The sequence below is a fragment of the Salmo salar genome, chromosome 25 (assembly GCF_965601325.2).
Source record: "Salmo salar chromosome 25, fSalSal1, whole genome shotgun sequence".
NCBI classification, from domain to species: Eukaryota; Metazoa; Chordata; class Actinopteri; order Salmoniformes; family Salmonidae; genus Salmo; species Salmo salar.
This window is the reverse complement of record NC_138315.1, coordinates 31,727,395-31,754,972: the sequence shown is the minus strand read 5'-3', so window position 1 is coordinate 31,754,972 and position 27,578 is coordinate 31,727,395. Positions and strand designations below refer to the sequence as shown.

Here is a 27,578-nt window from a genome sequence, read left to right as displayed (position 1 = left end):
GACAGATGAGTCGAGGAGAGGACGCACTTTTGCCCTATTGAGAATATCTCCCCCATGACAGATGAACACTGGATCTGAGAGCAGCAGAGGGTTGATGACACACACACACACACACACACACACACACACACACACACACACACACACACACACACACACACACACACACACACACACACACACACACACACACACAGCAAATAGATGTTACGTTTTATGGGACAAACTGATGGTTTGCATTATAGGCCTATGGCAGGATCAGTGGACAGGATGTGTACTTGATGGTCCTGCTTCCTTACATCACTTCAACAATTGAGGATCATTAATCACAACGTGCATGATTTATTTGTCTCCAGGAATACTGACAACCCTGTTCAAATGAAAGATTCAATGATGTTGGAAAGGCTTCAGACCAAGAGAGCTTCATCATGTCAGCCTTTCCATATAATCTTTAGTGGCATTAGACCTCCCTCCAGTGGACGAAAGTGGAATTGCAACGTTTAGAACCGCTGCAGCGATTCACATCCAACATTGTTCCCTTTTGTTTTTGTAAATGTTAACTCAATTCTCACTTTATTGACTCCCATCACTCGAAAGTGGCCGTGTTGCAAGTGAGGTTAGCTTACTTTTTGTATAAAAATTACAGCTACATCTTGACCGCACAATTTATCAAGGATTAAGACCAAAGTCATATGCTTTCGTCATGTTACTACACACCACAGTCCAACATGGCGGCCACGTCTGTTTTCCACAGAGGGAGAACAGGGTCGAAAATAGGAGCTCAGTATGATCAAGAGGGCAATCTTATTCAGGTAACATATTTTTGTGTCTGTAATTTTTCCTAATATGGTGCGGTTTCTGTCATAATATAACAACACAACATTGCAATGTAAACATTTATGGGTTTGCCACTTGGCTAGATAGCTACAGGAGGTAGCGAATTCACAGTTTGCTAAATAAAGCAACTGATGTTAGCAACTGTGGCTTGCAGGTTGAAACAAGGAAGGACGAGGAGCAGAGTGTCAAGCTAGCAGAAATCCTGGAACTTCTGCTTGCTGCTGGATATGTCAGAGCCCCGAATAAAAGGACTGGGACCTTTAGACAAGGTGAGAACCAACTTACATTACAAACCTGAAGATCTGCAGGCTTTTGATTCCTGGTTTTACCATCTCCTCGCTACCCTTTCTATTTCCATTCCCTGAACCATGTCTTTTTATAGGTGGTTGGAGGGATGACATGGTGCATCACAACATTTAACTTTGACATTGATGTGGATCTGCTGTTCCAGGAGAATTCAACATGTAAGTAGCTAACATATAGCATTGTTTTGTTTACTGTTAGTGATGTTGCTGGACCAGTGTAACTGATGTTGGATGATTTTGTGTATATCTTTGCAGAGCTCTCACAGAGAAGATTGTCTCTGTTCTGCCCAAAATGAAGTGCCCTCATCGCCTGGAGCCCCATCAGATCCAAGGGCTGGATTTCATCCATATATTTCCAGTGATACAGGTGTGTATTCCTGAGACATTAGAGTTTTGTAATAGAGTACCACACTTGGTTTGTGACCTCATGTCTGATTCATTGCCTGTGTTGTATGATCTTCAGTGGCTGGTGAAGAGGGCCATAGAGACGAGGGAGGAGATGGGAGACTATGTGAGAGCCTATTCTGCCTCTCAGTTCCAGAAGACACACAGCTTCCCTGAGGTGAGTGCTGTTATTGTAGGGTGGGTCCATGGCAGGGATATTCAACTCCAGCTCTACTCATTACATTTCTAAGTGCAATGTTCTGAACTTTTCACTGAATAAACCCCTGTCGTATTGTCTCCATCCTAGGATGAAGACTTCCCCCAGAGGAAGGAGAAGGCTGTGAAAGTAGTCCTAGATGTATTGGTGAGTGACTCCCTGACATGAAGCTGACATGCCATGCCTGGGTCAAATTATTCCATGAGCCTTTACAATAAAGATGGTGCTGCAGTGGATAGCAGACGTTTTACAGGCTTCTGACCAATTCTGCTTATATATACATATCTACCTCAATTACCTCATCGACTCGACTCGATACCGGTACCCGATGTTTATAGCCAAGTTATCGTTACGCACTGTGTATTTATTCCTCCCTTATTTTTCTCTTTGCGTTGTTGGGAAGGGCCCGTTAGTAAGCATTTCACTGTTGCTCCTGAGTGGCACAGCGGTCTAAGGCTCTGCATCTCAGTGCAAGAGGCGTCACTACAGACACCTTGGTTCGTCTCCAGGCTGTATCATAACCAGCCGTCCCATAGGGTGGGGCACAACTGGCCCAGCGTCGTCCGGGTTTGGCCGGTGTAGGCCGTCATTGTAAATAAGAATTTGTTCTTAACTGACTTCCCTAGTTAAATAAAGGTTAAATAAAAATAGTCTACACCTGTTGTTTACGTAGCATGTGACAAATTAAATTTGATTTGTTTTAAAGACCCCCTTGTAATAGTATAGAAACTTTAAAACCACACAGCATGTTGTTTTTCTCCTCTGGTATTGACAGGAAGTGTATAAACCTCATAGGAAATACAAGAGACAGGTTGAAGCAGGAGCGCTGCTGGACGAGAGTCCAGGGTTCACTCCACTCTATTGGAGTATGGAAGGTAGGCTGCCTGTCTCTCTCGCTCTCTCCGTATTCAGTCCTCCATATCCAACTTTCTCCACAGTTCATGTTACATGTTCACATAAAAAAAAAAATGTTTTACCTTTATTTAACTAGGTGGGTCAGTTAAGAATAAATTCTTATTTACAATGACGGCCTAGGAACAGTGGGTTAACTGCCTTGTTCAGGGGCAGAAGGACAGATTTTTACCTTGTCACTGAGAATCAGAACCAATGTGATCCCATCCCATTTGACAATTGTGTTCCTTTCATTTTCCTATTCTTTTCCTGCATCTCATCCATCCTTATATTAGAATGTCAGATGACCTTCTGTAAGTATGTAAATGGACTCGTTCACTGCAAGGAGAGTTTCACATGAATGCTTGTTGTGTGAGTGTTTCGATACAGAAGAGAGTACAAAACTTCAAACAAGCATGGAGTGGGTGTGTGTGTGCATACATGTGTTATGTGCTCCTTTCATGTACCAGTATCCTAACAGCAGTGGAGGCTGTTGAGGGGAGGACGGCTCATAATAATGGCTGAAACGGAGCAAATGGAATGGCATCAAACACATGTTGTTGATACCTTTCCACTATAACGCTCCAGCCATTACCACGTGCCCGTCTTCCCCAATTAAGGTGCCACCAGCCTCCTGTGCCTAACAGTGATTTAAGTACTTATTACTCCTGTGTTTTAGACGGTATGGATTCAGCAAGCAGACAAAACAGGACCAGGTGAGCTTTATTGAAATTACTGTCATATGTGTAAAGTTAATTGTAGCGTTATATGAATTCAAAGCCTATAACTACAGCCTTCTACAGAAAGATGAAGACCGGGACAAGAGGTCGATCATTACAACCAATATTACAGGGATGGAGACTGGTAGATCATAGGTGTTCTGTGAACTGTAGCTATAGTAGAAAGTGAAACCCCGATGAAAGATGGTATCCCCCTGTTCCCTACAGGCAGAGGAACGGAAAGCCTCGTTGATGCCAGGCTCTCAGGCCACACCCCCAGGGATTACAGAGGGGTCGCAGGAGGAGGAGGACCTGCAGGCAGCGGAGTAGGTGAGGTCACATCACATGTGTATCGCTCTAAACCCAACCGTAGCCCCATGTCCAATACTACAGAAATGCATCCCTCTTTGTGATGATGTCCCTGACTCCCTGTGATATATCCTCTCAGCTGCGCATCAAAACACTGATGACCAGCATGGCTGCCATGGCGACTGAGGAGGTAGGCATGGCTTTAGTTCTACTCTTGGCCAGTGCCTTTACTGTGTGGTTGATTACTGTGTAAAGTTGTTTTATTTCATATGTAACACCAACACAGGGGAGGCTAACGGCTAGCACAGTGGGACAGATAGTTGGGCTGCAGTCTGAGGAGATTAAACAGACAGCATCTGAGTATGCTGAGAAGGTGAGCGACTCCCACAGCAGGGTTAAATGGTTAACTGCAATCATAAAATATTTGTCATATTTTAAAGAATAAGTCAATGCCACAGTGTGTAGTTAAATATTTCCACATACACATTTCCATCAGTTGGAGAGGTCTGCAGAGGACCGTCCAGAGCGGTACGGGCCAGTCCAGCAGCACCGTAGGATAGTGACCTCTCTGAACAAACAGATCCAACAGAAGACCAAGCAGTTGGAGGAGGTGACGACTGGACTTTATGAATTTCACAGAACGTTGTGTAAAATAGCCATGCATTTCTTAAATGGAAGGATACGATGCACTTTATTTTCCTGTCAGAAGTAACTAAAAGTATGTGTATTTGGTGTGTTTTCAGCTACAAGCCAAACACCTGTAGGTAAAATCAGGGTGTGTGGAAGCTAAGAGCAAACTGATGGAGGCCACAGAGCAGTCAGAGAGACTGGAGAAAGAGCTGAGTGCCCTGGAAGAGGCTGAGGGCCGGGCTGATACTGGGTGAGTGCTGCACATACAGACCAAACCATTAGGGCATTCATTCAGTGGTTGTTAGTATATAAACTCCCTGAAGTTATACAGGTGTTTTGGACTTTTCTCATCCTCTGTGTGTGCCACAGACTGTTGGAGAAGCTGAGGGCTCTGGTAGGCATGAATGAGAACCTGAAGCACGGACTCATTGTAGAGTAGTAGAGAGTCTAGAGTCTGCATACTTTCAAATCAAATGTTATTTGTCACATGCACCGAATACAACAGGTGTAGACCTTACAGTGAAACGCTTAGTTACAAGCCCTTAACCAACAATGCTTCAAGAAGTTTAAGAAAAATACGTTTTAAGTAATAAGCCCCCCAAAAAAAATATGAAAATAAAAGTAACAAATAATGAAACAGCAGCAGTAAAATAACAATAGCGAGGCTATATACAGGGGGTACCGGTACAGACTCAATATGCAAGGGCTCCGGTTAGTCAAGTTAATTGAGGTAATATGTACATGTAGGTAGAGTTAAAGTGACTATGCCAGAGAGCACCAGAGAGCAGCAGCAGCGTAAAAGAGGGGTCTCGGTAGCCCTTTGATTAGCTGTTCAGGAGTCTTATGGCTTGGGGGTAGAAGCTGTTAAGAAGCCTTTTGGACCTAGACTTGGCGCTCCGGTACCGTGCGGTAGCAGAGAGAACAGTCTATGACTAGGGTGGCTGGAGTATTTGAACATTTTTAGGGCCTTCCTCTGACAACACCTGGTATAGAGGTCCTGGATGGCAGGAACCTTGGCCCTGGTGATGTACTGGGCTGTACGCACTACCCTCTGTAGTGCCTTGCGGTCAGAGGCCGAGCAGTTGCCATATCAGGCAGTGATGCAACCAGTCAGGATGCTCTCGATGGTGCAGTTGTAGAACATTTTGAGGATCTGAGGACCCATACCAAATCTTTTCAGTCTCCTGAGGGGGAATAGGTTTTGTCGTGCCCTCTTCACAACTGTCTTAGTGTGTTTGGACCATGATAGTTTGTTGGTGATGTGGACACCAAGGAACTTGGAACTCTCAACCTGCTCCACTACAGCCGTGGCGATGAGAATGGGGGCGTGCTCGGTCCTCCTTTTCCTGTAGTCCACAATCATCTCTTTTGTCTTGATCACGTTGAGGGAGAGGTTGTTGTCCTGGCACCAGACGGCCAGGTCTCTGAAGACCTCCCTATAGGCTGTCTCATCGTTGTCAGTGATCAGGCCTACCACTGTTGTGTCATCAGCAAACTTGATGATGGTGTTAGAGTCGTGCCTGGCCATGCAGTCATGAGTGAACAGGGAGTACAGGAGGGGACTGAGCACGCACCCCTGAGGGGCCTCCGTGTTGAGGATCAGCGTGGCGGATGTGTTGTTACCTACCCTTACCACCTGGGGGTGGCCCATCAGGAAGTCCAGTATCCAGTTGGAGAGGGAGGTGTTTAGTCCCAGGGTCCTTAGCTTAGTGATGAGTGGGAAAGGGCAGTATTGAGTGCAGTATAGATTGCATCATCTGTGGATCTGTTGGGGCGGTATGCAAATTGGAGTGGGGCTAGGGTTTCTGGGATAATGGTGTTGATGTAAGCCATGACCAGCCTTTCAAAGCACTTCATGGCTACAGACGTGAGTGCTACTGGTCGGTAGTCATTTAGGCAGGTTACCTAGTGTTCTTGGGCACAGGGACTTTGGTGGTCTGCTTGAAACATGTTGGTATTACAGACTCACTCAGGGACAGGTTGAAAATGTCAGTGAAGACACTTGCCAGTTGGTCAGCGCATTACGTCCTGGTAATGCATCTGGCCCTGCGGCCTTGACCTGTTTTAAAGGTCTTACTCACATCAGCTATGGAGAGCGTGATCACACAGTTGTCCGGAACAGCTGATGCTCTCATGCATGTTTCAATGTTACTTGCATAGAAGTAATTTAGCTCGTCTGTCATAGTCCGTCCATATGACTTGTTAGATTTAAGTTTGAAATGGAACTACTTCACAGGTGTATTTGTGATGTAATTCCCTTATTTCCTGGTAAGAGGAAAACAACTAACATGGAGTGCAATTTTTTTCCAGGAGGAGATGGATCGCCTGCAGCAGAACATTGAGGACCTGAAGATGGAGTCAGGAGATGATACGGAGGACGAGAAGGTAACACACTCCCAAGACCAGCTAACTCTTTTTTTTGTCTATGTTTAACAAATGTTACACTGTGACTGACTTTCTTTCCCCCTCTCTCACTCTCTCTCTCCCTAAGGAGAGGAGTCACCTAATCGACAAGCAGTACAACACAGACAGAGATAAGCTACAGAAGATCAGACTGCTGATGGTAAAAGCACCAATGCACACTGCTGTAGCAGGATTCATTCCTGCTTAATCAATTTGAATTCACTTAGGCATTCTGTTTGGAGCATGCAAATAGTGGTCCTCTTACCAAATCCTTTATTTGCTCATGACCTGAGGGCTACTCTCTGATAGGCTCGGAGGAACCGTGAGATCGCCATCCTGCAGAGGAAGATAGACGAGTTGCCGAGCAGGGCAGAACTGAACCAGTATCAGAAGAGGTTCATTGAGCTCTATGGCCAAGGTAGGTATCTTAGCCTCAACCACTTACTGATTTGTTAACAATTTCTTACATCAAAGAAACATTACTTTTGTGTGTGTGTCCCCTAGTTTCAGCAACACATAAAGAGACCAAGTAGTTCTTCACCTTGTATAACACATTAGATGACAAGAAGGTATACCCAGAGAAGGAGGTAAGAGGAGAGGGCATCAGTTTCATAGAGCCATTGCAGCTGAAATCAGCTTGTTTACTCATGTGTTTTTTTTATTTAACTAGGCAAATCAGTTAAGAACAAATTCTTATTTACAATGATGGCCTAGGAACAGTGGGTTAACTGCCTTGTTCAGGGGCAGAACGACAGATTTTTACCTTGTCAGCTTGTCACCTTTCGGTTACTGGCCCATTGCTCTAACCACTAGGCTACCTGCCACCCCGTGTTGATCTGTTTCTGTAGGTGAACTTGCTGAATTCCATCCATGACAACTTCCAACAGTGAGTATTTTCACAATTTACCCTTTATAAACCTATCCTGCTTTTCGTATTATGGGTAATGAAGTCCAGCAGGTTTACCTCCTGTCTAAGCCGTGATCTTCTGTCTTGCTCAGGGCGATGGCGTCTTTGGGGACCAAGGAGCAGTTCTTGAGACAGATGGAGCAGATAGTGGAGGGAATCAAACAAAGCCGCAGTAAGTTGAGTACAGTAACTAACCATCTCTCATCTTCACTGTCTGCTGCCTAATGATAGCTTGAACTGAAGACGCCAGGTGCTTTCCGCCTGGCCCTAGTGAAAAACACTTAAATATGGCAGTGCTGTGTGATGCATATTGGTGATGTCTCCTCCTGGTCTACAGATGGAGAATAAGATGAGGAGAGACCAGCTGAATGATGAGTACCTGGAGCTTCTGGACAAACAGAGGCTCTACTTCAAAACTGTCAAGGACTTCAAAGAGGTGAGGCCTGAGAGAGAACCGCATTCGGGTTATGTATGGTAAAACATGCCGAAACTAGTTAACTGTTTTATGAATGTGTTCTGCTGTAGTCTCCCAGAGCTGATTTTATTTTTGTCTTTTTTTGCATTTTCCCTTCTAAACTGATAAAGTGAATCACTGATGTTGTTTTACTAATCCAATACTCTTTCTTACAGGAGTGTCGTAAGAATTAAATGCTGCTATCCAAGCTGAGAGCCAAGGGTGCTTCATAACCCAAATCACTGCCTCCAAAATAATTTCTCACTGTTATATAAAAACTAATCTCATCAATCAACGACTGTATGTCTTGCTGTCTGAATCATGTATTCTCCTCTATTTGGGGTCACTTGTATTGTATTGCCTTATTCTGCCTATTGTATTGTGCTTTGACATTCCACGTTGCTTTGCAGTATGTGGATAGTGATGCCACTCCTGGCAGGGCAGAGAGATTCTTGAGGGACATCAACCGCCCTTTGCACGGTGACATGAATGTTCTCTCTACGTACCATTTATATTAAGGTGCAGGAACTCTATACTTTTGAGCTAATATTCTAGGAGATGCAGGATCTCCAGCAGAAGAACATTTGAGGTGCTGGTACTCAGTTCCAGTGAGCTCCTGCCCAAGTCAAGCACTGGCTTTACCCATGTGTATTGATCTCTGTTGTCTACCCAGTTTATCATCACTTTGGCACTTAATAAAATAAACCATGCACAGTCCGTAAGATTTCCTGCAGTTTAATGCCTGGTCATAAAAAAATGTAAAAGCATTACGAGCAACTGCCTTGCTTTCTCATAACCCTTCATATTGATGTAGTTTTTATCCAATCTAGATCCAGGATATTAGTTGTTGTAGTATGTCAACCTATCCGCTAGTAGGCCCTTTATGTGCAAGGTAAACGAGCCAGTATGGCGGAGGGGGAAAGTGATTTGGAAACAGACAGGCTAGAATTGGAACTGGAGACTTTGTACATATACTCTAACGACAACTGTTCGGTACAAAGCAAAGAATATTGCTCTGAGTTTTGTAAGGTAAGCTAAATCACGACAATTCCTGGTTTTAGTTGGGAGAGAGGCGAGTTCTTAGGCCAAGCTTGCTAGCTACTATTAGCCAGTTGCTTGCAGTACGAAGCAGTTCAGCTACTGTAGATGGCTAGGAAAGTAATGTATTTGCTAACGTTACGTAGCATCGCGTTAATTAGCTAGCTAGCATTCATCGCAAATGAAGTCAACCCATACTGGCCTAGCTAGCTATAACCTTACCCTACAGAGCTTTTATTTCTCTTTGAGTTGGCTAGCTAGCCAACTTTAACTACCACTATGTGACGTTGCACGCTAACTATGGGTGCGTTCGTAAATTCACTAGCTATCTACTCCGAATTCAAAGCACTCGAAGAATGAGGAATTTACGAACGCGCAACATCCGTAGAATATGACCGATTTCAGTACTGTAAACGGCAGCACAGTCACCACCGCTCTTAAATAACATGAAAACAGCCTAACCAGTTCTGCTAGGGTGATTAAAATGGCCAGAGTGAGGTGTTCTCTCATTTGTGTCTGGAAGTAGCTTGTTAGCAAGCTCATTTAGCTTGGATGTTTGACTGTTGTTGTGAGGCCAGAACGCTCTGATCAACCCTACTCCTCAGCCACAGCGTACGATCAGGAGAGCGTAACCAAAGAGCTGTCGTTTCCAATGGGAGCAAATAAATCCTAGTGGGCAGAACAAGCAAGGAGATGGGCAGAGCCTAGAACGAGCTAGCGGGATCCAATTGGCGCGTTCTAGCATTTATTTGCATATTTCCGTTAGGGAACGCATACTCTGATGTGCGTATTAACTCGATTCGCCCTTGCACTCCTAAACAACACTATTTACTATTTTGTATATTTATATTTTGCAAATGGTAAAGTCTACAAAACGCAGTCCACTGTTTGTTACAGATTACTTTTCTGAACTGTATGGAGATCAAATGTTTCATCGAGGAGAAAATGTGCAGAATGTCGGCCAAAATCAATTTTCTCCCACTGCCTGCTACTGGGTTTCGTCTCGGCAGGATATTTGGTAGTGAGTGGAAACGCCAACCAGATGCTTCACATTTATACATCCGGTAAAATATGTCTCATTGTTCTGTGGCGAAACGTTCTGAATTTATGAACGGACAACAATGATCTGACAACGCTCTGAATGTACGAACGTTCTCCGGAGTCTATTTACGAACACAACCTAGGATTGCTAGCTAGCATGCAAAGCTGTCTACCTATCACTGTGAAGAAGCCTAACGTTACTGATTGTGTCCACAAGTTTAGTTAAAATGACAATAAGCTGGCATGTAGCTCGCTGTGCTGCAATACGTTTTTCTTCGCTAATATGTTAATACAGTGTTTACATTTAGCCAGTTGGCTAATAAGCTAGCTAAAGCTGTCACATCAAATCAAATGTATTTATATAGCCCTTCTTACATCAGCTGATATATCAATGTGCTGTACAGAAACTCAGCCTAAAACTCCAAACAGCAAGTAATGCAGGTGTAGAAGCACGGTTGCCAGGAAAAACTCCCTAGAAAGGCCAGAACCTAGGAAGACACCTAGAGAGAAACCAGGCTATGAAGGGTCTGTTGGCAAAAAGCTAGGGTGACCAGATTTAAAATACCCATATGGAGGACAACAGGATAATTGTAGGACAGTGTAGCCTACATTCATTTTAAAAAATGGCAGCACCTATTTTTAACACCCCCAAACACCAAGTAATGTTAGTTTCAAAATGGGCCATCACTGTTAATCATGAATGACAATTTTTCACGTCAAACGTCCAAGTTTCATCTGCATGTCAATCATTTGATCTCAAATCAGTTTCATGGGAATATGCATTTAGATCAAGTTTTTTTGTGAGCAGATTACAGCAGATGGTGTTAATTGAGCAATAAGGCCCGAGGGGGTGTGGTATATGGCCAATATACCACAGCTAAGGGCTGTTCTAAAGCCTACTGCAACACGGAGTGCCTGGATACAACCCTTAGCCGTGGTATATTGGCCATATACCACCAACAAACACCAGAGGTGCCTTATTGCTATTATAAACTGGTTATCAATGTAATTAGAGAAGTACAAATACATGTTTTGTTATTGATTCAGCAGCTTTGATCTAAGCACCATTGTGAGAAGCGCTCCACTACAGCCTTGCTCCCACGGCACCGAACGAGCTAATAGAAACACACGTAGCCTACTTTTTTTGCCTCACGCAAAATTTGGTGATGCAGAAACGAGAGACGAGAAATCTGGGAATATTTGGCCAACAAATAATTTCTGGTTGGTCTCAGGGAATGTAAAACAGATAAGGGAGTATTTTAAAACGGGACTGATTGAAGTAGCAGCAAATATGTTGAATGAGCAAATAGTGAGCATGGAGAGCCTCAAGTTTTATGAAATGACCTTAAATGTTAAGGTACCTTACTTCGTCAGAAGCACGCATTTTGTAAGTCGTTAGGCCACCCCAGCGGGCACATCTTCACGCTTGACACTTTTGAATGTGAGAAATAAAAGTATTATCTAAGGTTCTTTAATCCCCTGCTTCCCAAAATCCTCTTTGCTAGTTAGCGGGATCGACACTGGTAGACTGTCCTTTTCTTCTGCCTGCGGAACAGAAATGCTGGAAAACAGTGCCTAACAGGCAGTGGCGAAGGACACCGTCTACCGGTCGCTCCTGCTAGAACATCAGGTTGGAGCGATTGCATGTGTTAGCTTGCTAGTTAGTGACACCGTGTTCTAGATTGCCCTCATCGTATTTAACAGAACTATGGGGAAACCGGTGCCTGATAGGCGGGGACGAAGGACACTGTCTACCAGTAGCATCCGCCTCCCGCTAGAATAGCAGGCTGGGGCGATACCGTATGCTAGCGAACTAGGTAGCTAGTTAACGACACCATGTGTTAGTTAGCTTTCTAGTTAGCTAGCGCACATAGCTAGTTAGCACACGGTGTAGCCACAGGTAGCAGGTGTAGCCCCCGCCTGCTGTGTTCCGGACTAGCTGGATAAACTAGCAGTGTCCTTCGCTCCAGCCTGCCTATCACCTGCTGTCGTTAACAGAACTGCGGGAAAACAGTGCCCGACAGGCAGGGTGAAGGACACTGTCTGCGGGTGTATTGCTAGCTAGTTACTGTTTTCGGCCCCGCTCATTTTTCAGTGGAGTTTATCTGCGGCTGATATCCAACATTGTGCATTGACACCACGTACTGCACTGGAGAGCTCCCGCTGTCCTAGCTTAATAAACATGTACCAATATAAGTATAGAGGTGTTCCTGCATATGCAGGATCGATCTGAACTGCAGGCTGCACTTGAACCCTTCTCCCAAGTTTTACTGGAATTTAGCCCCAAAGTATTTGAGAAATGTGGTTGATTGATGATATGCCTGTCTCATCTTGCGCTGCGCAGAATCAGATCTCAACGACTGGATATGCGTTTAAAGAGTAACTCTCAACCCCAAGTTCAGCCTTTGCCCAGCACCTCCAAGAAAAAGAAAATAATGCATTAAGGTGAGAAGTTGTGGTTGGGGGGAATTGCTCATAAATATTCGTTTATTGGTGGGTAAATGTACCTGATCCCAACACTTTCTCAGTAAAGCATTCTTACCATAAGTCCACTGGCACACTCATAAAATAATGGCCATCGCTTACAAATGTGGTTCTGGACAGTTACCTCACAGTAGTAAGGCGCTGAGTTCATGAAATCTATTGCCACTTGCTGTGTAACATGCAGACCACAACGCCTGCAAAATAAATGTACACATGCATGTTATTCAATAATTTCATCCAAACTGCTCGCGTGTGTCAACAAGCATTTGCGTAACCAGGCGCTAAAATAGAGCTTGGTTCTATTTTAGACGCTTGTTGCGCTGCAAGTCCCGCCTCTCCCATTTCATTTGTTTTTAGGAGGATATACCCACGTGGGTGATTGGCAGACGAATGATGTCCACACTCCAGTCCAGTTGGTTGATGCACCTTAAAGTTGCTTGCCAAATGCCATATAAAATCCAAAGAACAAGACTGAACTAGGAGAGATTACTAGAAACTAACTAGAGCTGTGTTCGAATACTCATACTAACCCGCACTGATTATATAGTATGCTTACTGGTCATAGTATGGATGTAGTGAGTATGCCAAAAGTTCCTGCGTACTAATTTCGCGAAAATATGAAGTATACGCACGTTCTTCAGGAAATGGGCGTGGCTTCACATAGTTTTCAGTTTTGAAGAAAATGGCGGAAAATATGCAGCCAAAGTCCAACGAGAACTAACTGACAAATGTTAAGAAAATGTAATGACTTTTCAAACAAGTTACATTACACGTTACGTTGGCTGACAATTTGTTAGCTACGAATAGCATTTTTTTTTATTTAACCAGACAAGTCAGTTAAGAACACATTCTTATATGCAATAACGGCCTACCAGGGAAGAAGGGGATTCGATCCAGCAACCTTTCGGTTACTGGCTCTAACCACTTGGCTACCGTCCGCCCCTAGTTACGTAGTTGGATAAAAAATACATCGAACTTGCCATGCAACTAACCAACGTTTATTGACTTGATTATTCACATCATTCTTAGCTAAGTGGGATAGTCATTGTGCGTTTCAATGGACATAGCAAGAATTGTCAATCTTCTCCGATTTCAGAGCACTCGCACGGTTGAATATGGCGGGTGTCAGTAAAAAAGCGTAATTAAATTGTTGCCAGCAGCACAGTTCCAGTCACCAACACTCTGGATAACATGAAAACAGCAACGGACTGCGCCACCAATTAGTTATAACGGGTGGCAAAAACATAGATATTGTTGACATAATGACCACCAGTGTAATCAATGTCTTTTTACGAAGGATGTAGTTACAAATTAAACGTATCATCTTCATAGTAAAACCACACAGATGTGTATGAAACGGTAAGCAGAAACGTTGAATTTATTCATATGAGCAAATGTGCCTTACTTCCTTTTGAATTTTGTGTAACGTTAGTAGTCTAGTCAAAGAGAGGATCATGTAAAAAATATATTGGCTCACTCCACTTGCCAATAACGTTGACAAATAAGGCGCTCTGTCACTTGATTTTATAGTAAGTCTTGAGGTGGTACTACCCAGCACATCTAACGAGAAATGAAACCCAATTTGAGTAGCACTCTTCCATGAAACATTCCCTTGCCACATGGTCTAAAATCTAGATTGCTAGCCAGCTACACACGTCTCGACTGCACAGATGCTGAGATCTCTACAATACATGAAAATCACCTGAAAAAAGGTTTTAATATTTCAGAATTCAGGAACCACAACAACACATGACATACGGATCCAATAATGTGCACTGGCCTGTGTATCTCAATCACAGCCCCTGTATCTCTGTCTTCCTGTAAAGCTGGTAGAGGTGCACACAGGGAGATGGCAGGTGCCGCTGCCCCAGCTGAAGGTGCTGCGGACGGCTCTGACCTGCTTCACCAGAGCCACTGTTGCCTACCCCGATGACTGTCAGCACGTCTGTTATGCTCTCAGCAGCTTGGCTTTGTAAGTACTTGTTTGGTTTTCATCATGTAATGCTGACCCACACTGTACAAAGCTGACTTGAATATTCTCTTTCAACAATGTGCTATCCAGCACGACTGTTCTCTGAAAGTGTGTGTGTGTGTATATATATATATATATATATACAGTTTGTTTACAGACAGATTATTTCACTTATAATTCACTGTATCACAATTCCAGTGGGTCAGAAGTTTTCATTCACTAAGTTGACTGTGCATTTAAACAGCTTGGAAAATTCCAGAAAATGATGTAATGTCTTTAGAAGCTTCTGATAGGCTTATTGACATAATTTGAGTCAATTGGAGGTGTACCTGTGGATGTATTTCAAGGCCTACTTCAAACTCAGTGCCTCTTTGCTTGACATCATGGGAAAAAAATTGCAGACCTCCACAAGTCTGGTTCATCCTTGGGAGCAATTTCCAAACGCCTGAAGGTACCACGTTCATCTGTACAAACAATAGTACGCAAGTATAAACACCATGGGACCACGCAGCCGTCATACCGCTCAGGAAGGAGACGCGTTCTGTCTCCTAGAGATGAACGCACTTTGGTGCAAAAAGTGCAAATCAATCCCAGAACAACAGCAAAGGACCCTGTGAAGATGCTAGAGGAAACAGGTCCAAAAGTATCAATATCGACAGTAAAACGAGTCCTATATCGACATAATCTGAAAGGCCGCTCAGCAAGACAGAAGCCACTGTTCCAAAACCACCATAAAAAAGCTTGACTACGGTTTGCAACTGCACATGTGGACAAAGATAGCACTTTTTGGAGAAATGTCCTCTGATCTGATGAAACAAAAATAGAACTGTTTGGCCATAATGACCGTCGTTATGTTTGGAGGAAAAAGGGGGAGGCTTGCAAGCTGAAGAACACCATCCCAACTGTGAAACACGGGGGTGGCAGCATCATGTTGTGGGGGTGCTTTGCTTCAGGAGGGACCGGTGCACTTCACAAAATAGATGGCATCATGAGGGAGGAAAAGTATGTGGATATATTGAAGCAACATCTCAAGACATCAGTCAGGAAGTTAAAGCTTAAAGATCCTTACACGGAACCCAAACCGGCTGCGCATACATTTATTTTGTCCCCCCACACCAAACACGATCACGACACGCAGGTTAAAATATCAAAACAAACTCTGAACCAATTACATTCATTTGGAGACAGGTCGAAAAGCATTAAACCTTTATGGCAATTTAGCTAGCTAGCTTGCACTTGCTAGCTAAGTTATCCTATTTAGCTAGCTTGCTGTTGCTAGCAAATTTTTCCAGGGATATAAACATTGAGTTGTTATTTTACCTGAAATGCACAAGGTCTTCTACTCCGGCAATTAATCCACACATAAAACAGTCAACCGAATCGTTTCTAGTCATCTCTCTTCCTTCCAGGCCTTTTATTCTCTTGACTTTATATTGCGATTGGCAACTTTCATAAATTAGGTGCATTACCGCCACTGACCTTGTTTGTCTTTCAGTCACCCACGTGGGTATAACCAATGAGGAGATGGCACGTGGGTACCTGCTTCTATAAACCAATGAGGAGATGGGAGAGGCAGGAATTGCAGCGCAATCTGTGTCAGAAATGGAACTGAGTTCTATTTTAGCCCTTGGCAACGCAGACGCTCGTTGGCGCACGCAATAATTGAATAACATAGATTTCTAAATTTATTTTGCAACGCACACGACGCGAGCGGTGTGGTCAGCCTGTAACTGACCTAAGACAGGGAATTTTTACTAGGATTAAATGTCAGGAATTGTGAACAACTGAGTTTAAATGTATTTGGCTAAGGTGTATGTAAACTTCCAACTTCAACTGTATATATAGATAGTACCAGTCAAAAGTTTGGACACACCTACTCATTCAAGGGTTTTTCTTTATTTTGACTATTTTCTACATTGTAGAATAACAGTGAAGGCATCAAAACTATGAAATAACACATATGGAATCACGTAGTAACCAAAAAAGTGTTAAACAAATCAAAATATATTTTATATTTGCGATTCTTCAAAGTAGCCACCATTCTCCTTGATGACAACTTTGCACACCCTTGGCATTCTCTCAAACAGCTTCACCTGTATTGCTTTTCCAACAGTCTTGAAGGAGTTCCCACATATGCTGAGCACTTGTTGGCTGCTTTTCCTTCTCTCTGCGGTCCAACTCATTCCAAACCATCTCAATTGGGTTGAGGTCGGGTGATTGTGGAGGCCAAGTCATCTGATGCAGCACCATCACTCTCCTTCTTGGTCAAATAGCCCTTATGCAGCTTGGAGGTGTGTTTTGGGTAATTGTCCTGTTGAAATACAAATGATAGACCCACTAAGCACAAACCAGATGGGATGGCGTATCGCTGTGGTAGCCATGCAGATTAAGTGTGCCTTGTATTCTAAATAAATCACTGACAGTGTCACCAGCAAAGCAACCCCACACCATCACACCACCTGCTTCATGGTGGAAACCACACATGCGGAGATCATCCGTTCACCTACTCTGTGTCTCACAAAGACACGGCGGTTGGAACCAAAAATGTCAAATTTGGACTCATGAGACCAAAGGACAGATTTCCACTGGTATAATGTCCATAGCTCGTGTTTCTTTGCCCAAGCAAGTCTCTTCTTCTTACTGGTGTCCTTTAGTAGTGGTTTCTTTGCAGCAATTTGACCATGAAGGCCTGATTCATGCAGTCTCCTCTGAATAGTTGATGTTGAGATGTGTCTGTTACTTGAACTCTGTGAAGCATTTATTTGGGCTGCAATTTCTGGGGCTGGTTACTCTAATGAACTTATCCTCTGCAGCAGAGATAACTCTGGGTCTTCCTTTCCTGTGGCGGTCCTCGTAAGAGCCAGTTTCGTCATAGCGCTTGATGGTTTTTGCGACTGCACTTGAAGAAACTTAAAAAGTTCTTGATATTTTCCAGATTGACTGATCTTCCTGTCTTAAAGTAATAATGGACTGTTGTTTCTCTTTGCTTATTTGAGTTGTTCTTGACAATATGGACTTGGTCTTTTACCAAATAGGGCTATATTCTCTATACCACCCCTACCATGTCACAACACAACTGATGGGCTCAAACGCATTAAGAAGGAAAGAAATTCCACAAATGAACTTTTAACAAGGCACACCTGTTAATTAAAATGCATTCCAGGTGACTACCTCATGAAGCTGGTTGAGAGAATTCCAAAAGTGTGCAAAGCTGTCATCAAGGCAAAGGGTGGCTTTTTGAAGAATCGCAAATATAAAAAATATTTTGATTTGTTTAATACTTTTGTTTGTTTACTACACGATTCCATGTGTTATTTCATAGTTTTGATGTCTTCACTATTATTCTACAATGTAGAAAATAGTCAAAATAAAGAAACACCTACTCATTCCTGGGTTGTCTAAACATTTGACTGGTACTGTGTGTATATATAGTTCCAGAAGCACAACCATCTCTGCAGCACTCCACCAATCAGGCATTTATGGTAGAGTTGCCAGATGTGCTTTTTACTGAGGAGTGGCTTACATGACAGCCCACTTGGAGGCACCTAAAGGACTCTCAGACCACGGGAAACAAGATTCTCTGGTCTGATGAAACCAATATTGAACTCTTTGGCCTGAATGCCAAGTGTCACGTCTAGAGGAAACCTGGCACCATCTCTACTGTCAGTGAAGCGTGGTGGTGGAGAGCACTCAGAGCCAGAGTGCTTAGGACCTCAGAATGGGGCAAAGGTTCACCTTCCAACAGGACAACGACCCTAAGCACACAGCCAAGACAACGCAGGACAAGTCGCTGAAGGTCCTTGAGTGGCCCGGACTTTAACCCAGATCGAATATCTCTGGAGAGACCTGAAAATAGCTGTGCAGCGACGCTACCCATCCAACCTGACAGAGCTTGAGAGGATCTGAAATGTTTTGGTACCCTTCCCCAGATCTGTGCCTCGACATAATCCTGTCCTTGATCAAGGCCCTTCTACCCTGATTGCTCAGTTTGGCTAGGCCGCCAGCTCTAGGAAGAGTCTTGGTGGTACCAAACTTCTTTCATTTAAGAATGATGGAGGCCACTGTGTTCTTGGGGACCTTCAATGCTGCAGAATTTTTTTGGTGTCCTTCCCCAGATCTGTGCCTTGACACAATCCTGTCTCGGATCTCTACGGACAATTCCTTTGACCTGATGGCTTGGTTTTTGCTCTGACATGCACTGTCAACTGTGGGACCTTATATAGACAGGTGTGTGCCTTTCCAAATCATGTCCAATCATTTGAATTTACCAGAGGTGGACTTCAATCAAGTTGTAGAAACATCTCAAGGATGATCAATGGAAATAGGATGCACCTGAGCTAGTGAGCTAGCCTAGTGGTTAGAGCTTTGGGCTAGTAACTGAAAGGTTGCAAGTTCGAATCCCCGAGCTAACAAGGTACAAATCTGTCGTTCTGCCCCTGAACAAGGCAGTTATCCCACTGTTCCTAGGCCGTCATTGAAAATAAGAATTTGTTCTTAACTGACTTGCCTTGTTAAATAAAGGTAAAAAAAATACATTCGAGTCTCATAGCAAAGGGTCTGAATACTTATGTAAATAAGGTATCTGTTTTTAAATGTAATTCATTTGCAAAAATGTCTAAACCTGTTTTCGCTTTGTCATTATGGGGTATTGTGTGTAGATTGAGTAAAAAAATGTATTTAATCAATTTTAGAATAAGGCTGTAACGTAACAAAATGTGGAAAAAGGGAATGGGTCTGAATACTTTCCAAATGCTGTGTGTGTGTGTGTGTGTGTGTGTGTGTGTGTGTGTGTGTGTGTAAATGTCATTTTCAGGAGCTTCTTTGAGCTGATGTTGTTCTTTGGGAAAGAGGAGTTCCTGGAGGCCCCCCTGAGGGACATATTAGCCTCTTTTCAGGTGAGGCAAAAAAGAGTCATGTTTTTATTCTCACTGTCAATCATCATGATGATCCATGTAAACTGTGTTAACGTGAGTCCCATTTCCTCCTCTTTGACCCTGAAGAAGGCACAGTGATGCCGAAATGTTGGTGATTTACCCAATACATTACTGGGAGTTTATATATAGAGTGTGTGACTATCTTTTATTTTTTTATTACTCCTCTGTAGGCCTGCCATCGCCGCCTGCTGAGACACAGGAACGTGTACCTGCTGCAGGTGAGGCAGATCATCAAAGATGGCGGTCCCTGGGAGAGACCTGCTCTGCAGGCCATCCTGAAAGACACAGCCCTCACACAGACAGAAGGTACACACACATTCTCTGTTTGTTTTTTTGTTTGTGAGGTTCCTATGCATTTCTTATTGTCTCTTATCTCCTCTCCCCCTCTCTTCCTTTTTCCTCTCTTCCTTCTCCCACTCTCTCTCCCTGTTAAAGTGGAGAAGTATTTGAGCTCAGAGAAGCCAGTGTTCTTTGAGCTGCGTGTGCGGTACCTGCAGGCCTGTGAGCGCGTGCGGGAGGCCATGGCCCTGGCTAAGTGCTGCCTGGAGCACCCAGAGGTGTGGAGGCACCTGTTCTTCCACCAGGCCTACCTCACCTGCCTGTACAAGGCCTCACTACACCAACACCTGCACGAGGAGGTACAGCAACCATCTATAACTACCTTTCACTCTATCTTCAGACAGTCTCTCTAATCAGAGTAGGTTGATGGACAATGAGCATCATCAGCATGGACTCATGGTTTTGTTTCCTCCCTCAGATGGCTGAGATTGATGGCAGAGACGCAGTAGAGATAATCTGTAACGCAGAGAGCCAGGAGAAAGATGAGCTGCTGCTGTCTCTGTGCAAAGCCTTCCTCAGCCAACGGCTACACAACGGAGACATGTACTACATCTGGTCAGTAACACTGTGATATATATACTTCATGTAGTACATCTGGTCAGTAACACTGTGATATATATATACTTCATGTACTACATCTGGTCAATAACACTGTGATATATATATACTTCATGTACTACATCTGGTCAGTAACACTGTGATATATATATACTTCATGTACTACATCTGGTCAGTAACACTGTGATATATATATACTTCATGTACTACATCTGGTCAGTAACACTGTGATATATATATACTTCATGTACTACATCTGGTCAGTAACACTGTGATATATATATACTTCATGTACTACATCTGGTCAGTAACACTGTGATATATATATACTTCATGTACAACATCTGGTCAGTAACACTGTGATATATATATACTTCATGTACTACATCTGGTCAGTAACACTGTGATATATATATATATATACTTCATGTACTACATCTGGTCAGTAACACTGTGATATATATATACTTCATGTACTACATCTGGTCAGTAACACTGTGATATATATATACTTCATGTACTACATCTGGTCAGTAACACTGTGATATATATATATATATATATATATATATATATATATATATATATATATATATATATTTATATATATATATATATACTTCATGTACTACATCTGGTCAGTAACACTGTTATATATATATATATATATATATATATATATATATATATATATATATATATATATATATACTTCATGTATTACATCTGGTCAGTAACACTGTGATATATATATACTTCATGTAGTACATCTGGTCAGTAACACTGTGATATATATATACTTCATGTACTACATCTGGTCAGTAACACTGTGATATATATATATACTTCATGTACTACATCTGGTCAGTAACACTGTGATATATATATACTTCATGTACTACATCTGGTCAGTAACACTGTGATATATATAACTTCATGTACTACATCTGGTCAGTAACACTGTGATATATATACCTCATGTACTACATCTGGTGAGTAATAACACAGTACTGTAACATAATAGAATGTTGTGTTGTTACAGGGATCTGGTGTTCTTGTGGAGCAGACTGTACCTCAGGGCCCATCCCTCTAAGCAGGGCTTCCTGTCTGAGTGTCGCCAGCTGATGCTGTCCGCCATCAACGCCAGCGCCATCTTCCCCTTCATCAAAGTCATCACAGCAGAGGTGGGTGTACAGCCAACCACCAACACATCTGACACTCTTGTTTGCTTGTAGTCCTAGTTTACCCTGACTTAGAAATCAACTTTGTTGTTCTGCTATTTACATAATTAAGTGTTACACATTGTTCTTATTTCTTTGCCAGATGGGTAGTGAGGGAGTGCCGTTGTGTGTGGAGCTTTGTGCTACAGCGTTACAGACAGACCTCCAGTCTGACCCTGTAACACGCTGTCTGCTGTGTAAGACCATGGCCTTCCTGCTCCCCAGGGACCTGGAGGTATGTCGCCTTTGTGCCCTGCTAGTGTTCTGTCTGGAACGTAGCATGGAGGCCTACAAGACCATGTATCTGCTCTACACATACCCCGATGAGGAGCCACACCCCCAGCACACCCATGTCAGAACCAACATCCGCTTCTATATCCTACAGGTCAGACAGGGAGTACGTTTGTCAAAAGCGTATTTCATTGTACAGTATGGCATTTGAAAGCCCATTGGGCTATGTATTTTTTTTCTATGTAAGAAAATGTTGGATTTCCTCATTGAGGATACATGTTGTAATAATAATGTAATACTTAGGATTGAAAACTCTGTCCTGGTCCAGGTGCTGAAGAAAGGTCTGTTCTTTGACCCAGAGTTCTGGAATCTGCTGACCCTGAGAACCCACTGTCTGGAGCTGCTGACTGACAAGGCCATGAGGGATGCTCTCAATGAGCTGAAGGAGGAAGAGGAATTGGAGCAGGTGGAGGAGGAGTGGATACCAAGCTACTGGATGGAGGAGGAGACATGCAGAATACACACAGACGCCTCCCACCTCCACCCACACACTAACACAGCACTGGAGAGCTCTGACACTGTAGGTCAGGAACATGAGGAGGCATTGAATGGGGATGCTCCTGAGTCACAGACAGAGGACTTCTCTGTGAGGAGGAGGAGGAGGAGGAGGAAGAGGAGGTGGAGGAGAAGAAAGTGTAGGTCAGATATTGAGTATGCTGACGACCCAGACATTAAGTACTCCCTCATTCACAATCTCAGTTCTGAAAGCTCCACCAAGCTACCGGCCAATCGGCAGAGAGAATACCTGGCCAGACATGTGAAGAACAAGATCCTGAAGAGACGCAGCAGGAAACCAAGATGGCTGCTCCTGGAGATGACCAGACAGACAGAGAACATGTCCCCAGGGGGAACGAGGGAGAAGCGACGGGAGGGAAGGAGAGGAGAGGGTAAGAGACAGGGAGGGGAGGGGAAAGAGAGGGGGCATGGAAAGGAGGATAAGAGAGAGATGAGGCAGGGAAGGGAGAGTAAGAGACCTTACCGTCGGACTATATCTTGCATGGAGCTGTCCTTCCCTGAAAATGAAGTGCCTGTTGACCAGGAAGTGGTAGAGAGTCATCTAGAACCCAGTGTTCGTATTAAACAACAGCACAGTGATTCTGAGAAATATGTTAACATGGGACAGCCTAATGGTGTGTATGGTGAGAGACCGTTTAAGTATAAACCAGAGTCAGACGTGGAGACTTCGGTGGTGGAGACTTCGGTGGTGGAGCCTTCGGTGGTGGAGCCTTCGGTGGTGGAGCCTTCGGCGGTGGAGCCTTCGGCGGTGGAGCCTTCGGTGGTGGAGCCTTCGGCGGTGGAGCCTTTAGAAGTGGAGCCTTCAGACGCAAAGCCTTTAGACTCCAAACGTTCAGTAGTAGAGCCTTCTGACATAGAGCCTTTAGAAGTAGAGCCTTTAGAAGTAGAGCCTTTAGAAGTAGAGCCTTTAGAAGTAGAGCCTTTAGAAGTAGAGCCTTTAGAAGTAGAGCCTTTAGAAGTAGAGCCTTTAGACGTGGAGCCTTTAGAAGTAGAGCCTTTAGAAGTAGAGCCTTTAGAAGTAGAGCCTTTAGACGTGGAGCCTTTAGACGTGAAGGTTTTAGAAGGTCCCAGTGAGCAGACTGACCCAGAGTTGGATGGTCCAGCCTTGGAGATGGAGGAGTGTCCACTGAAACTGTTCCACATCTACGCCAAACTTTCCAAAGGGACAGCTGCTAAGGAACTACTTTCTAGAGAAAGTGAATTCACAGTGACAGAGGTGGGACCAGACTCAAACACTCAGGTTAGTGTTATCTGGAGCAAAAAAAAATCTAGTGATTCATTCATCTATAATGTTAATCTATAATGTATTCTTAACCTTCCTCCAGAGTTCTTTAGTGTTTATCTAGTACACCCGGTTCTGTGAATATCACCTCTACACTTTGACAGCATAACAGCTTGTTTCTGCACCTGCAGGGTGAAGAGACTGAGCCAGGCAAGGCTCCAGTACGCTCCAAACACCTGCGCTTCCACTGCAGTCACTGCCAGAAACTCTTCAAGGGAGGCAACGTGGTGAGACACACCCTGGCCCACCTGAAGCTGAGGAAGACCAGGCTCAGCTGTGTCTTCTGCGGCAAACACTTCCAAAGGTACAACCGCGCCAAGGAACACGTTCTAGAGCACATAGAGGAACTGAGAACTTCCACAGCCAACATTAAGGTCAAACCCGCTGTCAATGGGGAGACATATCCCTCAAAGAATATTAATCAAGCCTCAGAGAACGAAGCGAAACCCGGTGAGAACGTGACCGAGCCCTCGACTCCGACGGACCAGCCTCCTAAACCCAAACGTGTTAAAGCCAAGCCGGTGGTGAGCAAGCAGAGTAGAATCATCCAGAACCTGAGAAACCTGATCAGAAAGACCCAGAAGTGTAAAATGGACACGGACAACCTGAAGTCTGTGGAAGTGACTGATGAACAGGTGACTGTGAAAGACAAAGTGGTGATCGTGAGAGAAGTGGTGCCTGGGAAGGAGACAGAGGGAGGAGAGGACAAGGAGAGCGAGGGAGGAGAGGAGGAGGGGAAGCAGAAGCAGTACCACCTGTGTCCTGCGGAGGGCTGTGACAGCATCTTTATGAAGATCGGCCCATCGCTGCTGAGACACGCTGTCACCTACCACATGGAGGACGCAGCCGTCCTGGACAAGACCTTCCAGTGGGGGAAGGGGAAGTGCCAGATCTGCCAGAGGTAAGAATGGTGTTCCCCACAGATTATTTCCCAGGTCAGATGCAAAGGCACAGAAAAATATGTAGGCTCCAACTAGACCAAAATGTACCTAGGTGGGGCAGGGGTTCCAACTTTACTATGGTGTCACTTATGTCTCCATCTTTTTCTTGTTGTGCCCCAGGCTCTTGTTGGTGATTGAGCACTACAGAGACCACATGAAACTCCACGATGCTCCTCTAAAACATCCGTGTCTCCACACGAACTGTGGCCAACGCTTCAAGACTGCCCAGGAGCTCAAAGACCACATAGACACCCACTGCCCTCTCCAGGCCCCCTGTGGGTACTCCGGCTGTAGGGAGATCTTCTTTACCCTCCCCTCTCTCCACGACCACGAGTGGAGGCACTATACCCAGCACCAGTCTAAAGACGAGCTGGAGCAGGGCGCTACCACAGAGCTGAGCCCTGAGGGCGAGGCCCCCGGGAAACAGAGGGCGAAGAGCCAGGATGTGACAGTGCACGGGTGGAAGGGGCAGAGGGAAACGCCTACTCCCAAAAGCAGGCGCTCTGATCCTCATGAGAAGTGCCTTTACTGTAACAGGTGAAAAGAGGGAGACTCCACACACTGCTGTCAAATTATTTCTATCAAAACAACATTTCAACCTTGAGGTGTTCTTCAGGCCAGGCCTGAGACACGACTTGCAGAAGCCAGTGAGAGCACCAAATCTACTGCTCTCCATGATTAGGCTGGGGAACCAGCCCATAGATGGTTAAGCTGGTAAATTAAGGCCTGTTGAAAATGGTGTTGCTTATGTCTCTATTCTTTTCTGTTCCAGGTACCTGTGGAACCACCAGCACTTCCTAGAACACATGAAGATCCATGATGCTCCTCTGAAACAGGTGTGTCTCCACCTGAACTGTGGCCAGCGCTTCTCCATAACCCACTTACTCTGGGAGCACATGGATACGCACCTGCCTCTCCAGGCCCCCTGTGGGTACTCCGGCTGTGGGCTGATCTTCTCCCACCTCCCCTCTCTCCACGACCACGAGTGGAGGCATTACATCCAGGCCCAGCCTAAAGACGAGCCGACAGAGGAGCAGAGCGCTACCAAAGAGGAGGGGCAGACTCCGGAGTTAGACACCAACGGTAACGACTATGACGGCCCAATGGAGACTCCAGGCACTGTTCATGGTGCTGTCACCACACCTAATCATTGCACACTGAAACTCATCAACGGCCATGATGAAAAGGATAAGAAAGACCAAGCCACCGAGACAGCCGTCCCTACCACCACTACCACCTCTCCCTCTCCCGCACCCCCATCCCAAACCACCACATCCACACACCCCCATCCCAGAATCCTCCAAAACATCACTGAGCCAATGACCATGAGGGACGTGGACAATATCGTTAGTTTGGCTCAGGTGGTGCCTGGCGGAGAGGAACCTGTCATTGCGGAACACAAGACCTTCAAACTAGAGGATCCTTCCTACCTACCACTGGCCAAAGCTCCCCTCATCCGCCCGCCCCCCTCTACATACCTGACCGAGGCAGCCCTCAGCATGCGCAAGCGCAGGAAGCCCAGCGAGATCACTTCCTGCGGGACTGGCAAAAAGAGTAAGGCTGCGGTAAAGGGGAGTGTGGTGGGGAAGGAGGCCCCTCAAAGACAGCGCTGCTCCAAGTGTTTCTCCTCCTTCACTAGCACCGAGGAACTGGAGAAACACCTCTCCCAAAATACCTGCTCCTCCCTCTTCAGCTTCGACTCCGATGATGACAGTGAGTAGCGTACATGGGAGTTTCTGTTCAGTGAATTTGTCAAACGAGGAGCTAGGGCTGTGACCATTATTACATTTGGGGTAACGATTAATTGTCATGCAAATATCCATTTATTATCAGAATTGTAATTTGTTGAAACATGTTTTGAGCTTGTAATGTACCATAATGCATCTTTGAAAAGGAGCTACGGTACACCTAATGAATAGAGCACAGCTTTATATCAAAAGGGAGAGAATGTTTTGAAACATGAATTTGGTCAACAACAATGACAAACTTGGTCAACAATTTTTCTATCGTATACAATAAGCATTTGCATAGTAATGTGACAACTCTGTTTTGTAAAGCAAATATAAATGTTGCTCTATTCCTTCCCAGGTTAGTGGTGGAGTGAAATGCTCTTCATGGTGCCGGTGGAGAATGATTTTCTGTTCATGTTCGAGCACTACAGAGACCATATGAAGCGCCACAATGCTCCTATCAGACAGGTGTCTCTACTTCTGTGTTTTATCTGTACTCTCTGAACTGGGCCTAATACAGGCACTACTAGCAGACAGTCGGCTCTGAGAGCTGTAGGGCCAGACTCTTGTGGCAGACTAATACTTGCAGCCTGAAGTTTGCCGGGCACTAAAAATACAACACACACAATCCTCTGCAATCAGTGTTACTGCTACACTTCACTGTACATACATGTGGACCGAACAGTACTGCCTTTCAGTCATTACACTTTGTTCAATTCTTATTTGCTTTAAAATCAGTATGAAGAATCACACTGTAGGTATGGTGCTTCAAAAGTACTTCTAATTGTATTGTTAGGCATAAGTTTTAGTTGGCACATAAAATGTGTATTTTAGTTCAGTATTTTAACTGATTTTGTTCTGACAAATTAAACTGTTTCACAATGTATTAGAAATTGATCATCTATGCATTTAATTTAAATATTTTGTAAAAGAGAATCCAAATGCATTTGAGAATAAAAATCACTGTTGAGCCCATAATGGGATGAATATAGTGATGTGCACTTACCTACATTGGTTGTTTATATGTACAAATGTTATTTAAGTTTGTACTCAATGTAAATATCCTCAATTCAACTATTTTTCTTAAAGAAAAGTCACTTGTTTTCAATAAACTATTTACAGTATAAACCAAAGTAGTGCTTTACTGCAATGGGTCAAGAAGGGAGAGCACAGCCA

At 44.2% G+C, this 27,578-nt stretch overlaps 2 protein-coding genes across 2 annotated transcripts; both read left to right on the top strand.

Annotated features, from left to right (window-relative positions):
• Nucleotides 1-728: 728 nt before the first annotated feature.
• LOC106586582 (coiled-coil domain-containing protein 93) lies at nucleotides 729-8,773 on the top strand. The gene is given in 22 exon segments (XM_082969232.1): nucleotides 729-739; nucleotides 1,398-1,509; nucleotides 1,606-1,704; nucleotides 1,834-1,890; nucleotides 2,519-2,576; nucleotides 2,579-2,618; nucleotides 3,314-3,350; nucleotides 3,582-3,683; nucleotides 3,802-3,852; nucleotides 3,949-4,035; nucleotides 4,159-4,272; nucleotides 4,406-4,542; nucleotides 4,662-4,711; nucleotides 4,714-4,727; nucleotides 6,603-6,677; nucleotides 6,784-6,855; nucleotides 7,005-7,113; nucleotides 7,200-7,282; nucleotides 7,544-7,581; nucleotides 7,695-7,774; nucleotides 7,940-8,038; nucleotides 8,233-8,773. Coding segments are annotated over 21 exon segments (1,437 nt in total). The 3' UTR covers nucleotides 7,951-8,038; nucleotides 8,233-8,773.
• A 154-nt stretch (nucleotides 8,774-8,927) lies between these two features.
• LOC106586581 (uncharacterized) lies at nucleotides 8,928-27,535 on the top strand. Its single transcript, XM_045707657.2, has 13 exons — nucleotides 8,928-9,085; nucleotides 14,446-14,591; nucleotides 19,405-19,486; nucleotides 19,696-19,831; nucleotides 19,961-20,163; nucleotides 20,283-20,419; nucleotides 21,465-21,606; nucleotides 21,746-22,027; nucleotides 22,202-23,689; nucleotides 23,863-24,632; nucleotides 24,793-25,209; nucleotides 25,445-26,385; nucleotides 26,761-27,535. The coding sequence occupies exons 1-13, from the start codon at nucleotides 8,963-8,965 to the stop codon at nucleotides 26,763-26,765; spliced, it is 4,872 nt and encodes a 1,623-aa protein (XP_045563613.1). The 5' UTR covers nucleotides 8,928-8,962; the 3' UTR covers nucleotides 26,766-27,535.
• Nucleotides 27,536-27,578: the final 43 nt, after the last annotated feature.